Below are 18,260 nucleotides of genomic sequence, written 5' to 3'. Positions count from 1 at the left end.
AATGTTATATGAAAGTTGTTCAAGAAAGAATGCAGATGTATTTTCTTTTGATTTTACCAGCAAAGAAAATCCATCACCTCATAAAACAGGCCCAAAGACCAATCTAAGTATTCTTAAAAGTTATGCTCTGACCCAAGAATTACATAAATTGTAATAACTGAGGCCGTAAACCCTGTATCTTCACCTAAAAAGTTAGCTGAAGATCTAATGCAGTGGTTCAATGCCTGGCTTAACTCTATCAAACCTATTTGTCATTCAGACTCAATTAGACGCTTAACACATCTGGATTGTCCCACTATCTACAAATATTTAGAGTACTCAGAGTACTAAACTCATGCACTGACTAAGAAAGAGCATCCAACTATGCAGGTGTGACACTTGTTTTATGCCTAGTAAATTCACGAATATTCTCAATGAGAGGAAAGAAACTGAATCTGTTTCTCACACCCTGGCTAAATGATGAAGTAACCTGGATGTTGAGCAAAGGCAGTAACATTCATCTCCTTCTTCCTCTATTGCTTTTTTTTTTCCTTTCTCTCAGAAAAGCAGATATTTCACAGCAAACAGAAAGAAATTTCAGTTTTCAATACAATGAGGAAAAATGCATGTATTTGGTCAAATTTATTTTCTCTGTCTTCTTATAAGAGAGAAGGAAAAGAACAATATATATGCACAGCTCTGCTTCAAACATTTCTCTTAGGTAGTAACTCCAAAAACTCAAACTCATCAACAAGTAACCCATTCCATAGCTCCACTCGTTCCCCAAATACATCAATAGCAGTGTAATTCTTCTTGATTGCAGACTGTTGTTCAGCAACATACTAACTTCTAGAAGGGACAAAGTGTGCAGGAACATTCCTGATACTTTCTGTGTGTTTCATTAAAGCTTTGCCATAAACAAAACAAACAATCAAAAAAACAACAACCTAAACCCTCACAGACACTTCCCATCATTTTTCCTGGAGTTGAAGGAAAGGATGGGGTGCGACACATGCATACACAGATGGGAACAGCTTTTAAGCTGGTTTATGTGGTGCAGGGGTAATACAAATTTCAATCACTTGAAAATGATCAGTTTTAATATTGAACTGATTTTCACATTTCAGAAACTACAACAAAAACAAATATCCTCCTTCGATTAAAATTTTAAAGTTGCATATGATCAGTTATTTGATGGATTCATAGCAGTTAAGGAAGCCATCTGGCCCAAGCACGGACACCCACAGCAGGGTGCCCAGGACCACATCCAGGTGTGGCTCTTGAAGATCTCCAGGAAGGAGATTCTACAGCCTCTCTGGGCACGATGCTTGTGTCATCTGAAATTCAGGAATAAACTCATTAACTCCAGTATGATGTCAACAGGCATTCTAGACACGCATACATTGAACAAAAGACCTTCAGTGACCTTCAGACAAATAATATACATTATTTGTGTTACATATGCAGAAGGTTTCCCAGACAGTATATACACATTCAATACTCCATCCCCAAATCATTAAGATAGGATCTCACAAGCTTGCACTTGCTCAGTGAATTTGAGTGGGGGGTCTCAAGACTCTCAGAGATGGAGTAAGCAGTCTTTCTCCTCATGACCACAAGTTGTCCCCCCTTTTTTTCTTTTTTTTAACCTAAGTTGGCAGTTTTATAGTGATGTACTGGAGAGGGCACCCGCACTGACCTAGATAACAATGATACACCGGGATTCTTGAGCAGATAAAAGATATTCTGCTTTTTAGAAGGGCAGGCAGTGAAATGGCTTTAAATTGGAAGAGGGTAGATTTAGACTACATATTAATAAGAAATTCTTTACTGTGAGGGTGCTGAGACACCGGAACAGGTTGCCCAGTGAGGCTGTGGATGCCACCTCTCTGTAAGCATGCAAGCCCAGGCTGGATGGGGCTGTGAGCAACCTGGTCTAGAGGGAGGAGACCGTGCCTACAGCAGGGGGTTGGAACTAGGAGATCGTAATGCTCTCTTCCAACACAAACTATTCCATGATTCTACGATTCCACTTGCTCACAGTTTTCACACCAGGCAGTCAGCGCCCTTAGTAGTTCTGTGCATTTCCACAGAAACGCTGAGAAACAAAATCAACCAAGGAAAAGTTTTGCTTAGCACACAGCAGCGCTACAGCCGGCAGCAGCCTCTGCCGGAGCCTCTCCCAGCCCGTGCCATCAGCATTCACCCCGCGGCCGCAGCCTCCCGCCGTCGCCATGGCAACCCGGGTTGCTGGGGCCGCCCGGGTCGGGCCGGGCCGGGCCGCTCCTCCCAGCCCCTTGGGATCACCCAGACCTTCTCTCCATCCCTCTTATCCTTGTCGTTATCGCTATTATTTTTCCCCCACCGGTTCGCTAAGGGTAATTTCAGTAAGCAGGAACTGCTGAAATACCTTTCTCACTCCTTCTTTTACGCAGCCCTACAAAAAGCCCAAACCGGCTTGGTGTATGGCCAAAAAAGGAAACGCAAGAAGTCTGTCCAGATATGCTAATCTTTTTTATAGGTGGTTTACACTCCTTTCACAGCAACTGATGGGGAGAAGAAAAGATTTATTTCTATATAACGGAGCTGCCGTAGCAGTGGGGTACAGGCAGCAGCTATATGGGTGGGCAGCAGTCTGCATGGTGAGCCAAGATAAGAGAAGACGGTAATTTAATTATCCCAGAGCACACAGAGTTGTTAATTTGGGCTGAATTTGAATTAACTGCAAATATGGCAACAGAAACGAAAAGGTGTAAATAAAGCGTTCCGGAAGCGCTGTGCCCAACTTTGAAATCAAACAACACAGAGGCGCTTCACACTGCTTTTTCCTGTTGGCCACGCGTTTAATTCAGGAACCTGCTGTGAATTTTTACATCTTTAAAAACATCTTAGGATTAGCGCTTTTCTGACAGCGCTTTGACTTTACCAGCGCAAACGCCACTCTGAATATTGGCTATGAATGTGCCTTCAGCAGATTCATGCTAAAGCAGCTGGGCCAACGGAATATACAAGTAGTTAAATACTGCTTCGCAACAAAGTGGTACACTTGAAGTCTCCAAGTCAGGCTAAAATGTCAGCTGCCACCTCCCCGAGGCAGAGAAAGTGTAAAAATGAATAAACTTTACTGACTTCTTTTCTGTAAAACAAGTGCTTTCTTTTCCCTCTGCCTGTGAAGAACGGCTATTACAAGAACAGATTAAGAAAAGTGAATGCTGAAAGATAAATCACAATCCCATTTCCAGCATCGCTGCTTCTGCGAAATAATTTATTTCTGTGATTCCTTTTATATTCAAAAATAGCAAAGGAATGGGCACCAAACAGTCAATTTCTAAAGACAGAGAACTATAAACACTTTTCTTTAAACTAATCACACCCCCTTCTCCCAGGTACTACTTTAAAGACCGGAAATTCTGCTGAGAAAAATTCTTTGGTAAACTGTGATTTTTAAAAAGCAAATATGCAAATTTCTCATCATAAGCACCAGTGATAGCACTTGAATATTTAATCTTCCTGCTGTTTCGAAGATAATCTTATGTAACTTGCTTTAAACTTTTAGTTTGATAAATAAGATTGTTTGGACAGTCATATTTCTTTTTTCCTTAAACTGCTAAAAATTTAATTAATCAACAAAAAAAGAAGTAAGTAATGTCAACTGGAAACCTAAGTTTAAAATAGGAAGTATTCTGGAAAAATCACTGCTTCTGTTTGATGCTGAGCAGAGTACTGAGGGTCACTCAATTTTTTGTTAATAATTAATGGAATTTTATTTACAAAAATGTGAAATGAAAGTTAATAGAGATGCTTTCCATGAATATAAATTACAACAGAATATCTCCTGAGCATTGATCAGTAATGAGGTATTATGCGCACTCCAACAACAAATCCCAGTGGGAAGTTTAAATGATAGACATTTCTCTTCTTAGGCTGACAGAACGACCCTGAGCTGATTTACTGAGTAAACTCAAACTTATTTCAACTTTTTTTTTTTTTTTTTGGGTGGGGGGGGGGGGGGAGGGGGGCGGCCATGAATTTATTCACTTTCATATACTGCTTCTACACAAGTTTACATGAAAATTAAATCCACTGCACTATCCAGGTCACATTGCACCAAAGATAGGAAATTTCACAAAAGCAATGGATAAAACGTCTGTTATTTTAACTACATATTGAAATCTTCTTTCTTTTTACGGAAAAATGCAATAGATTTGAAGCTGAGCTTTAATTTCTTTGATGCACCAAATAAGGGAATATTAAAAGCACTTCAAATACTAATTAATTACTAAATATTTAGTCTAAGAACCACCAAACTTTTTGTCTTGAGAAGGAACAGATGTTTGTACTACAGAGAAGCAACCAAGTTTCAACAGAAGCAAACAATCAAAAGGCAACTAATTTCTGAGCTCTTCTAGTTCCTGTCAGCATATTTCATACAAAGGTATATGATTATAGTATATGATTACCTTTAAAGTCTGAAATTTTAGGGCAACGAGGCTGCAAACAAAGCACATTGAAGTGGAATTCTCCACTGGCTTGCTCGTCTTTTTCCAAGAAAGCCATCAGGTTGTAAAATTTTACTGCAGTCCATTCAATTTGATGTAAGAGGAATCCACGTTAATAACTAAAAAAAATTAAGGCTGAAATCTGCAACATACACTGAAAGTATAAGTCAGTGAAGTGTGCCATTTACTAACATAAATACAGTCAACTCTTACAAAGAGCTTTACTATTTCTCATATTTTCATATTGTTCTCTTCAACTTGCTCAGTTTAGCTTCGACAAAACCAAACACTGGAAGATTAATTTCAGTCAAATTTCTTTTCCACAAAAATGCAGTTAGTATTCCTGTTAAAAAGTGTTCTTGATGAAATAAGTTTTCTTATCACTTGCAGAAATGTATTACTTACTGCAAACATTTAAATAACTATTTCACTATATCAATGCAGGCTGAGGGAATAAAAATTTGCAAGCTAAAAATAAGAAATAGCTCCTATTAAAAAAAAAGGGGGGGGGGAGGGCAAGGGCTAAGCTAAAAGCAATAAAGTGTTAAGTATAAGAGAAAATACCCTGTAAGCACTCAATGTACTAGCATTGTGAAAGCAGGGATCAAGAAAACCTAGTTGGATTATATGGTGCAAGACCAGAGCTAGTAGTTGTTAAAGTACATTTTACAGCAATTTCTGAAAATATCCAGGTCCCAAGTAGTTATTAAAGTACATTTTAAAGTGACGTATGAAAAAACTCAGGTCCTGAGTGGCATACAATTTTGATGGGAGATCTCCACATGTGGTGTCTCTAAAATGGATTTGATGGGTGCACCATTTGGTGGGTAAGGAATTGGACGGATTGTCATGTTCAAAGTGTTGCAGTCAATGGCTTGAGGTTCATATGAAGAGCAGTGGTCTTCCTCAAGGGCCGGTATGGGGACTGTCAACATAATAAGGATATGGACTTGTTGGAATGAATCCAAAGGTGGGCCACAAAGATGATCGGAGAGTTGGAGCACCTCTCCTTGAAGAGAAACTGAGAGAACTGGGGATGTTCATCCTGGGGAAGAGAAGGTTCTAGGGAGACTTTATTGCAGACTTCCAGAGGGACTACAAGAAAGTTGGAGAGGGACTTTTTACAAAAGCATGTAGTGATAGGACAAGAGGTAACGGTTTGAAACTAACAAAGAGTTGATTTAGATTAGACATTAAGAAGAAATTCTTCACTATGATGGTGGTGAAGCTCTGGAACAGATTCTTCAGAGAAGTTTGGATGTTTCATCCATGGAGACCAGCTCAGATGATGCTTTGAAGAACCTGGTCTAGTGGAAGGTGTCACTGCCACTGTAAGAGGGCTGGAACTAGATAATCTTAAAGATTCCTTCTGTAAGAGGGCTGGAACTAGATAATCTTAAAGGTTCCTTCCAACTCAAAACATTCTGTAATTCTGTGTATGAACATGTTCCCCCAACACCCATTGCACCTCTCTCAACTCACAGATCTTTAAAAGAGACATACAATACAGATATTTAAAGTTTGGACAGTGTCTTACTTGAAGGTATTCCAGTCCTGCTTCTCACTTAGCTTACTTTTAAACAAGCTAAAATATACTCTTTAAATGCATATCTTGGTGTTAGCAGTTAACAGAAAAGTAACAAGTATGATGAGCTTTGTGTTACCATAGATTTCCCATAAAAATCAGTTGGAGATACTTCTGCAGTCTTTCTGGTTGTTTTCTCGGTTACTTCAACACGCACATTTTCACCAGTCCTATTAAAAGTAATATTCTCATTTTGGCTACAGTGTGTTTTATGGTTTATTGTTGCAGGTCAAAAATGCCATTTTTACTAGGCTAAGTTTGCAGTTACATACTGAAGTAGGGGAAAAATGTTTTATATACTTCAGATAAATGGTACTGTTGAATGTTCTGATAGGTAAGAGAGAAAGATGGGCTGAGAATAAGGAATAGGCTAGATGTGGTAGGGAACAAGAAAAGCTATCATTAGGTATCTCTTAAAAGGCTTCAGAAATAACCATCAAGAAAGGAGAAAATGATCCATGAGATCAGACCCCAAACTAAGAAGTTAGGATGTAGTTAGTTGTATTAAAAGCAGCTTTTAATCGAGGAGTTTATTTTTTTAACTTTTAATAATAAAAACAAAGCTTTTTTTTCCCAAAGTTTTCTATTTTAAAATTGTCTGTTCATTGAAATGGGGAAAAGAAATTAAATATACGTCAGCGTATTTTGTTTTCAGTTCCATTGGAGGAAACTATCCTAAATAATAAGGTATTCAATCTTAAACTGCAAGATTCGTATATTTTTGAGAAAGCTGAAACAAAACTAATATTTTCTAACAGGAGATCTCACTACATACCAAGTTTTCAGTAAAATGATCTCAGGGCAACTGCTGTTAGGTAGATAAACAGAGACTGGGTAAGCTCAGTGGAGAGTAATTGGCTGTGTCCTGTTTTCAGTCAGTGACTGGCAAACAGAAAGAACAGACTTAAAGCACAAGGGTAAGCTTGGAGACTGATTAGTCAGGAAGCTATTGCTAAAGGCAGCATGAGTAGGAGCTATCCCATGAGCTCTCTTACAGCAGTTTTCCTTGCCCTGCGAGACACAACTGGAAATCCCTTAATGCACTCTGCCCTTCATTTATTTTTGCTACTGGACATTTGAGAGCATTTAAGAACGCTGCTTTTTTGAGTAGTTGCCTGATGATGGATCACGCAGAATTAAAATGATTTTGTATTTCTTAGGGAAAGGGGAAGACTACCATCTACAGTACAATTATAAAACTAGGGATGATCTGATAGCATACTGCTTTTTACTCTGTGCTGAGTAGCCAGAACTGAGTTTACAACTAGTCAGATACCACGCTTTATTATATATGTGATTTGCTCTTTAAGATGAAGTTATGAATGTAACACATCCAAATTGAGATATTTAGTCAGCTTTCTTGTAATTCCTATAATCTTGCTGCTTTTAACTATTTTAATATATATTAAAGTGTGCCATAATTACATTCAATGCAAATATTATATTTTTATACAAGTCAGCAGTGATGAAACATTAACTTCAAATCTTGCTTATCAATAAGAATATAAATATGCAACATAACGTTACAGTACCAATTCATTTAATTTTTATCCAGCTATTCTAGCAAAACATTAGCATACTTAAAAATTACTATCTTAGTAGCTAGCTGTGAAATATAAATTACACAAACACTCTGTACTAAAGAGAAAGAGCTGAGTATCAAGATACTAGAGTTTGGAAGTAAAAGAAAGTGGGTTATCCAAACTCAATGGAAGTGTTCATATATAAGCACTGTAATAGAATTAACTCATTTATTCTTTTCTTCATTCCTTGCTCAGGACAGAATATACTAACTTGAAGAGCAGCTATTCAAACTATTGTTTTACCTTCAATATTCGTTGTGCCAATTTCTATTAACTTTATTATATATACAGAATTAAAACATGGAGAAACCTCTTCTTCAGATCACTAAAATTAGAGGCCTAAACTCACTATTTAACAATTTATAAAAGCTAATTCTTCTCTAAGATGGGTATGCCCCTTTCTCTATGCATAAGAAGTATAAGCTCACTAATGGTGTATCTATATTAATGAAGTATGACATTCTTCAAGAAATTAAATACATGAATTAATTGTAGAAGATCAGTTAAAAATGGACAGCTGATATGCCCAAGTAATTAATTAGCATTCAAAAGCACTTTACATGTTCAGTGCTTTGTTCATGCTATTTTCACTTGCAGTTTTGGATATTTGGTACATCTGTAAAGTAGATCCTGAGGGCCTCAATATTCTAACAGTGAAAACTGGGGAAAACAAACAAACAAGCAAAAACAACCAAACCAAACCAAACCAAACCAAACAATAGAAAAATAAACCAAACCAACCACAGCCACCCAAAAGTACACAGGAACTGCTTTGGTTTGGAGGAAATCTTTCTGTTTCTCCTAAAATAGTTCTTATTTCATTCTTCCAAATTTAACAGTCCTCTCCAAGCTCCTCCATCAGCCTAATTTGGCATTGTGTTCATATGGGTTATCAGCAGGTTTGGAATCGTTACAATGACTCACCCAGTTTTTCAGCTAATGATGGTAGAGTGAAAGGAGAGGTGTCATGAACTTTACTTTCTCATGGAAAAGATGGAAGAAGAAATACTTATATTTTAGAACATAGGAAGAAAAAGTGTACTCTCTCTTCCTTTTCTGGTAACGAGAGTAATGCATGCTCAAATAAGAATAGGTCTCAGATAAACTTCTCCAGACAACATTCTTTGGGGAAGAAAAAGCAATTTTGGCAAGGAAATGAAATAAGGTATTTGGGGAATAAATTACTTTTCATTACTTTTGAAACTAAGAAAATGGGAAAAAACAGTCACTGAATGTAATTATAAATACAGTAAGAAAAGGTACCCATTTCAAAATGATTATGAAAACCTTTACTCAGCTACATTTAACTCCGGTTCATCCACATTCCATTATTCCCTTAGGGCACAAATTTAAACCACACTTTCCATATCCCTGGAAAATTCCCTCTGTTCATTAGCTCCTCTGCTTACAGAGTTCTGCTATAAATAACAAACATTACTGAGCCTCGTGATTCAAATATTCATACTGAATGAGGAAAGCCGATTATGATTCCTGCCACAGAAAACATTCAGTCTTTAATCCAGTGACTGAAGTAAAATGCATATGGGGATCTGGAAGCTCCAACCATGAAAATACCAGCCTATTAATTTGTGTCCCACTAGGCAGGCGTTTTCCAACAAATAGTTTACCCATGGTTTTATTAAGCTTTTTTATCCAAGATGTTTACACCAAAGCAGCTGTGATTTAATTCCATTCCATAACACAAATACCTATGATACTAATACAAAATTTACCATTTCCCACTAATATTTTTTGGTGAAGTGTAGAAATCAAGCTTAAGTTTAACTAAAACAGTCACTTCATCGAGCAAAATGTGAGGCATATCCTGATTTTAGATTATCTGATATGTTTTTCATCTTTCTGTTTATGAAAAGCAATTATAACAAAATGCAGTGCTTCTAGCCAGTATCTGCTCCCAAATGGCAAAGAAAAACTCAAGCAACAAAGTGATTGGAGAAGTGAAAATATATATCCTTTTAAATTATTTAACTGTGATTTAAGAAACAGAAAAGACTTTGACTTAGTGAAAGGTGTCCCTGTCCCTGCAGGGCCGTTGGAACTCAACTCTTTTGGTTGGAACTAGATGGCTCTATGATTCTATGATTGATTCTGTGTCAAAAATAAGAGTCAAACTACAGTGTCCACTGAAAGTGAATACACTCTTTATTAGCCCAATTTTCCTCATAATCTAAATATTCTTCCCCGAATATGCTTATATTATAGCCTTTCATTTTGGATTTGTAGGCTACACGAACATAAGGAAGTTGGTAAGGTTTGTGGGTCATGTTACTGTGATATAGGAGACTGTACGTATGGTGCAAATTGAAAGCAGAAAGTCAGAAGTAGTGAAAATATCAGATTGCAAGAGTAATGTATTCACAAAGGTGTTGCCCACTGATGAGCTGCATAAGTGAATTGTGTAATTTTTTTGACAGCTGCAATACATAGTACTTTTACTATGCCAGAAACAGCTTAATGTAGGTAATGATGAATTGTCATGAAAAATACGAGTAATTTCCAAAACCATTTTAATAGGATCTAACCATCTAATCATAGTCCAACTGTCTTGCACTACTCCAGATCATTCTGACTATCATCTTTCCTTCTGACATTCACGTGAAAGCTTTATTTGTGTCCTGTATTTGCTTTCTTTGCCACTCATGATCTCTAAGTAGGAGCCACCAAGAAAGTCTCTTGAGTCTTCTCATTATTTTGCTGGGAGGTTGATGTGAATTTTGCCTTAGGCATGTATGATGGAAATAAGCAAGACTCATCTATTTCTGGGATGAAACAAAGATGATACCACATTTATCAAGCAACTTACAGACACAGTCAACTGTTCTGGTTCATCTTACATGCAAATTTCCCTTTAGAATATTCCAAAACTTAAAAGTAAAGCTTCCAAGTGTTCCTATTCCAACAAAAAGGAAGAAAGCACAGGATGCTCTTGTTTTTCCAGCATCTTTTAATGCCTTTTATTTGCACTGAATGTTGACTTACAACAACAAGCAACAGGAAGAAATAGAACTCCAGTACTTCTTTTACACTGCACATTTTTGCTCTGCAGCAACAACCACTTAGAAAATGAAACTAAATAATCCCAAAGGAGGAAAAAAAACTGTTAAGGGAACACATTCACTTACATGGCAATGAAAGATGAATTAAGTGTGTTTAAAGAATTTGGTGTGTAATGTTTTGTGCTTTCTCTGCATCTTTTGAAATACTGAATGAACACTGCTGCATTTACTAGACACTGCTTGAGTCACAAAAGACTCAGGTCAGGATCAATACACTGTATCAATCTAAGATTTTGTCCCTAGTGTACCATTAACCAGACAATACTCAGTTCTAACATCTTGCTATTGAAATTTCACAACCCAACATAGTGAAAGAAAGCAAAGGCAATCCTTTTAAAATGATATATGTAAGAATACAATGAGAACTGTGATTGTTGTTCAAACTATACATACATTATTTATTCTGCTTGGATCAGTGTTTCTAAATCATTTGAAGAAAGTTTCAGGACCTTAGATGCCACTTATTCTTAACGTTCAGAAAATGATAAACAGAAGGGAAAAGGCCTGGTAAATTTATACCTAAAGCTTTGTTTAACGAATACGGAAGAGATTTGAAAAGTACTCTGAGAAATGACAGAACCTCTTTACTATACAGATCAGCTCAGTAATCGTCTTCAAATGGAAAGTTCTGCATGACTAAACAACAGAAAGACAAATATGGATAAATTGTTGGTAATTTACAGCTCCCTTTGCAGATTTAAGACTGTCCAGTGATGCATATTCAGAGGACTGCTTTGAATATATAACCTGCCTGTAGTACCTTTTGGAAATCTGGTTACCCAGACAGATGACTATGAATCTGACATTTACTATATGTGCAATTATGGGATATAGAGTGTCACTGCTTTAAAATGTCACTTCTTTGCTACAGTTCTCATCTTGCAGAAAATGTCCTTGCATTTCCTGAGAGAAGCATTCTTACTGAACTAGTACCAGTGTATACTGGCAAGATATGTATAAAAGCACTTAGTTCTTATGAGTATCTAATTTGAACACTTCAGAAGATCTCACTTTAGTAACGAACTCATCAAACCTCTGCAGAGTAAGCTCCATTATGAGGTCCAAGGTAGCACTCAGAATTTTTGCTCTTAGGAATCTTTTGCTCTCTTTCTTGTCTATACTATATTCACTGTAACTCTTCATGGTAAGACAAAGATATGCAGGACAGTTTACTCGTGGCATTTTTCCTAAAATTACAATTCCTCTTTTCCATTTCTAAATATGGGTGCTGCCAAGAGGTTGACAGTTTGGATTTGGCTTATACAGACAGCAAGTTAACAGATCTTTTTTTCTTTCCATACCAGTTTTTTTCAGAGTACTATCATGCACTTACTACTGATTTGAAGTACATTTTTCCATTCTTAGCGGAATATGTATCAATTTTCCAACATTTGGTTGTTCTTTTTTTCTAAGGGTCATTTCCTGTTTTGCTTTATGTCAATCTTAAGTCAATTAAAAAATGTTGATGTTGCTTTTTTCTTTTCTTTTTTTTTTTTTTTTTTTTTTTGGAAAAGGCTCTGAGAACTGAAATTTTACCATTTTTAATCTAAACCTCTTCTCTTCACCTTTCATCCTTCTGACCCACTTTCTCTACTCCATCATTAAACTTCAAGAAAAGGAGATTCCTAGATAAAGACCCTAAAAACTTTGCAACAAAGTTAATCATTCTTTATATTTTCGAATGTTAATTCTACAGGGCCATCCCTGTGAGAGCCTGCATATGAGTGCAACTAACTTTTCTCATCTGGATATTTTTTCACACATACGCAAAGTTTGCTCCTATGGCCACGATTTCTCTGACCTTTGCTGCCTAATTCAGAAAAATACAATATATATATAAATTAACATTGTATATGGTTTCAGGGGAATTATTTCTGTTAGGATAAGCAGCAGTTTTACTCGACTTCTGAAGTGAATATTGAAGTGAAGATTTGGTCTTAAAATGGGAGCAGTTGAGAACTACCTTTATCTTTTTAACAAAAATCCTAGTAAATATTTTCATCTTATAACAGTGCCTACAGATACTGCAAGTTTGCTGAGGAAACTAGACTGTTCAGTAAAACTTCACAAATCCTTCCCAAAACTTTGTCTACTTTCTTCTTTCCATACATGAGAAAAAACATCTAGCTAAATGAGCTCATGAATGGAATGAAAAACAGGCTAACATCAATAATTTCTTAAAAACAATGTCTACCATGAGGAAATGACTGTGTTCAAGAATGCATCTTCAGGGCCACAGGTTAAGAAACCTACTGGGAAAAATATTCACAGGCTGCAATGTCTCTCCAATGTTAGGTACTTCCTAATGTTCCCTGCATGCAATTTTGGGAAACACAGCAAAATACACTTTTTTTTTTTTTTAAAGGATAAACTGAGATCAAATGTAAATCATCACATGCTGTCATGTATAGCAATGCTCAAGTAAAATAGCGACCTGCAGGTGGTTGTGCTACTGATTTTCAGAATTAAGATGAGCCTTAGCTCATTGCCATGTATGATTGTCAAAAATAAGGTAGCAGAGACACTAAGATGAACCTCAGAAGACAATTCTATTCTGAATAAGAGATGAAAAAACACAGAAAGAAAAAAAAAAAACAAAAAACCAAAAAGAGTTTCCTTCTGCTTAACTGGGATTAGAGTAACACTGCTGGCAAGAATTTTATTTAACATACGTATTTGAAACAGTTCAGACTAAACATCATACAAAAATCATTCTGTCTTTTACAGGTTTGCTGAACAAAAAAGCACAGTAATTTACACCATCCTTTACAGTGGGGGTTTGACTTTACTATGGAAAGAAGACCTTAGAAAGCACAGTCCACAACCCAACTGATTGCAAAAGAAAGATTTCTTTCAACCTCTGTAGTCAGAAAAATCAACCTGCATTTTCACTTCCATTTTACTATAGCTTGTCTTTACTCTCAGTATCTTGAATGTAACCTCCTTGTAAAGAAAATCACTTTCCACTGCATTTGAGATATGTATACGTGCAATCACAGCTGTATGTAGAATTTCTATGCACGTATTTCAGATAACATTACCTTGGCTAATGTTACTGCAAATAAATGTGTAGCCATAGCAGCAGAGAACTTAGTGCAGACTGCAAAGCTTGACTGAAAACTTATTTAATAATGCAGTTTTCTGTGCTGCAGTGGGCATTTTGCTGCCTTGGATTTGCTTGTTTGTGTATTTGAACGTAACTAACTTGGAATAAATGTGCAAGATGTTAATGTATGTTGATTGTTTTTTTAAATAACTGATAGACTCAGATCAACGTTAGCTATTAGCTGCTTCAAAAGATATCATAATGTGCAAAATCCTGATCAGTGGCAATTAAGTGCTTTATTCTGATCTCGAAAGATAAAGCTTCTCCATTTGATATTACTGAATCAAAGGTACAAAAACACTAGAACTACACTAACAGACAACTAGAGCTGAACACTACTCTGACAAGCAATTACAGCAAAAGCATATTTTGCAATAGTTCCACAGTTTATGGTTATTTTCTTTTAAAGCTAACTGCAACCTTACCAGGCAGTTTTTGTATAAATTTAATTCAGCTGTTAGTACAATAAATACAAAACGGTATTAATAGAAACAAAGGAAATAAATATACAAGTCATACCAACAAAAATCTATTGAAAAGATTTGTATTCCTAAGGTAATTCTGATCACAGAAATAAGAGCAGAATTAAATGACAAAAAAAGAAAAACAACAACACATCGTGTTAGGAAAAAAAAAATAAAAAAAGGCAATCTGTTCAATAAAAGAAAAGTGCAGTAGAACCGAAAATAAAAGAACGCAGCCAAGAGGCCACCCTGGGAAGCAGCATGAGAACTAACACTCAGAAATACCAGATGAAGACTACCAGAGTATTCAGGGGAGATCAACAAATGACAAGGAGGAAAAGGACCAATCAATGGCTATCATTTGACTACATTTACTACTTGTTTTTTTTTTTGAGCAATCTATTTAATGAAAGGTGAAAACGTCTACCCTCCTTCTAGCGCTATTTAGTGCCGGCTTGCTCCTCTGCCTTTCACTTTTCTTTTTTTAAAAAAGTCTTGGCTTAGTCTCACCATTAGGAGGTAGTTTTGTGTCTTGAGAGTATTGTACTGAGGATAATAATGGCAGTGATGAAATAAATTACCTTCCTGTTGCCATTTATATTACAGCTATGGAGCGAGTGGACATTCTTTCTGCATTTCTCACTCCTACCATACTCTATGAAATGTGAAGTCACAGTTTTTTACATCTACTGTGTTGGGGTACAATTTTATTTCACTTTTTTTAGAGAAAAATCTTTAATCATAAAGACTAAACAGGTTTTGTTTGTTTTTGTTTTGTTTCTAAACAAGAAAGATTAGTTAGAACTTGATGGCATCTGCCCAGTAGAGATTGTTGCATTCTGAATCATTCAGTAGGTTGATATTTCAACACATGACTTGTAATTCTTTCTGAGTGTATTATGAGTCAAAGAAGTACACTCTAGGTATGAATCTGCAATGCATATTAATAAAGCATGTCCACTATAAGTGAATCTGTTAGTCTCAACAGAAGAATCAAACAAGAAAAGTGCTTTATCGCTTTCCACATATTTTAAAGTAGTAGCTTTTTTTGGCGCACTGATACAAAATTTAGCATTCATTTGAAATTTCAAGTTGGGAAAAACAGCTAATCATTTAAAGGCCAAACCAATCTTTCTGTGTAATGACATATTCCAATTTTTATGATGTAAGCTGAAATTAGAGACTTTTTACTACAGAGTTCATAAAATGAAGTACAGAAAATAAATCATAATGTCTAGTATACGTAGAAACAATAAGTTACTGCATATTTATCCACATTAGACAAAAAGTGAAAGAAAAAAACTACAAAGAGGATGAGACTGAAGAAAACAAACTCGACATTATAAAATGCTCAACTCCTTGGTAACCAAAAATTAAAGCTTTGTAAGTCTTGGTTTGAGTGACAACATTACTAACTTCAGTAAGGTTACTAAAAACAAGCTTTGCTACTGAGGGTCTAGTGTACATTCTAGATAATATGCAACCTACATAATTTCTAATTTCCTAAAACAAAATAAATGATCAGACAGAACATTCTCCAATTACCTACATAGGCTTTCAACAGCTGAAGAAATAAAGCAAAAAAAAAAAAAAGAATAATTTACAAGATAAACTCCAAGCAATAAATGCCCATATATTTTAGCAGAAATTATATCAAGTTCAGTGCTATGTTTGGCTCAAGACAGTTATATACAACCATCTAGATACTGTGACAAGTGCAAACAAATCAACAGCACAGCACTGAATTCTTTAAAAGATCAGGAATGTATTATCTTGCTCCAGGAAAAATGAGACAGGCTCAAGAAAAGCTGCATTCATTCTAAAACATCTTAGAATCATATTGTCTCAAGATGATCTATTGAAAATAAGGCTAAATTGGAAGCAACAAAAAACCCAAGAGTTTACTTTTACTTTTCTAGGATAAGCATCTGATCTTTAGCCAAATTTGAGTACCAGATTATATGCATTGGTTATACAAACCAGTTAAATGCTTTGCAGAATTTAAAGTTCTGTGTTGCTTCTTTATTTTTTAACCTGAGACAAAAGACTTTGTCCTCATGTTTGTCCAGATGCGTTTATAGTTTGAAAACGGAAACTATACTGCCTGTAGTCAGATGATAGGCTGAATATAATGGGCTGAAAATAAGCAACAACCAACGTAACTGTTCCATCAAGTGGTATCTTACAGGGTAGAATTCAGATGTGCTCTGTAGTCATTATTTAAATATCAGTATGTTATGTGCCAGACAAGCACCTGCCAAATTTACTTCATTCTTCCTTGGGCCAATTCCTAGAAGTGAATTAAATTATCTTTCACCTGTCTTTCTGGCTCTAGATTATTTGACTTTCAGTTTAATGACAAATTCTGTACGGACTTTTTGTCCACTGCAGACATTTAAGAAATAAAAACATAAGAAATACCGAGGTATAATTAATATCCCCGGTGTGATTGCATTTGCTTTTTAAATTATGAAGTGTATTTAAATATCAAAAGATAATGCATTCTGCTTACAAAATGAAGACTTTTGTTTTTCTTTAAGGTTAACAAAAATTTTTCTTTAATAAAATAAACTATGTAAATAAACTGAGACCACTAGGTTAGAAGCACTGAACACAGTCAATCTGTATTCTTGAGACTTAGATAAAATGCAGCTAAAATACTGTTCTGCAGATTATCTAGGAAAGCTAAAAAAACATCTTTACCCTCACTGTAACTTCATGCAGAGGAGTATTTCTACTCATTGAGTGGGATTCTTTGGGAGTTTATGGATAAGACCCATGCTCAAATTTTGGAGAAATACTATTCCATGAAATAACTGATTAATTTCCTCTTACTTCACTGATACAACATCATTTTTAAAATATTTTAGTGACTGACAGCTTGAACTATTCCAGATAAAGTACCAAGAAAACCAAGAGAAAGGAATGCAAAAGGTTATATTAATTTAGTGTCACAAATATTTAACATTTTAAATGTTCTGCAATCTCTGCTTTCTAACAAAGTACATAATAGATTAAAAAGTCTTACATTATTGTTCCTAAGGCTTATAAAATTACTGCATTGAAAACTATGATCAAATTTTAAATAATTATAAAAAACTTAAAAAAGACAGAAGAGCTCTACAGCATAATAAGTACTGTGTCATGGTGTAATATTAGTATGAACGTTAACAACAGCGTACCAATTCTGTTTTAGTGTACCACTAGAAAACAGAAAATATCACAGCCATCTTTTGAGAACACAGATCAACTACATAAGCTAAGTTAAAAAGAGCATGCAATTCATGAATATGGTTCATTACCATGGTTACAGGCTTTCAGCACCGGCCTCTGTGTGGTTGGACTGAGATTTTGTGGTGTTTCTGCAAAAGCAAGAAAACAAAGGAAAATAAACACCTCTTTGAAAGTTTCTGGATGGAGTACTGTAATGACATAAGCAAGCAGAAATATTTGAAAGTTAGATATTTCTAGGACAAAATCTACAGTGGAATAAACTGATGCCGTGGCAGGACAAGTGTACTTTTGTCTCTTGTATACAGTGGCTATTACTATAAACCTCTAAAATTTGAAGTATACATAGCTATATGGAAGAACCTTAACAGTCAGGCTGCACTAAGTTCAGTACATTGATCTCTAGAAGACTACAGACAGCAGCAAAATAGCCTGAAGACTCCTGATAGATAGATATCACTGCAAGAAAGAATTAAACCCCAAAGCCTTTAGACCACTGGAGCCATAATGATTTTAGGTTTATTCAGGAAAAAAAAAAAGAAGTGAAATAGAATATTCACCTTTAGGCCTTGGTGTTCTTTTCCTTCGATCTCGAAAAGCTGCACCTGACTGCAAGGCCTCCAACAGACTATCCATCACTCCAGTCTCCTCCCCTTCTGTAAGAGAAAGGAAAGGAACGCTCTGGGTAACCACAGCAATATGAAAGCATAAGTAATATTAACAATAAGAAACAACA

The 18,260-nt window shown here is 35.7% G+C and overlaps 1 protein-coding gene across 1 annotated transcript in view; it reads right to left on the bottom strand.

Moving 5' to 3' along the window:
* Window positions 1–18,260, bottom strand: part of DIAPH3 (diaphanous related formin 3) — a 229,272-nt gene that overhangs the window by 40,924 nt on the left and 170,088 nt on the right. The window contains exons 25-26 of the mRNA XM_042839146.1: window positions 18,085–18,180; window positions 17,596–17,655 (exon numbers count right to left, since the gene is read on the bottom strand). Of these exons, the coding sequence (XP_042695080.1) occupies window positions 17,596–17,655; window positions 18,085–18,180 (156 nt within the window). The remainder of the gene's footprint in view (window positions 1–17,595; window positions 17,656–18,084; window positions 18,181–18,260) is intronic.

The sequence above is a fragment of the Centrocercus urophasianus genome, unplaced genomic scaffold, assembly GCF_019232065.1.
Source record: "Centrocercus urophasianus isolate 14NV4802_14NV808 unplaced genomic scaffold, USGS_Curo_1.0 seq_9, whole genome shotgun sequence".
Lineage (NCBI taxonomy): Eukaryota > Metazoa > Chordata > Aves > Galliformes > Phasianidae > Centrocercus > Centrocercus urophasianus.
This window is presented reverse-complemented; position numbering and strand designations above follow the sequence as displayed.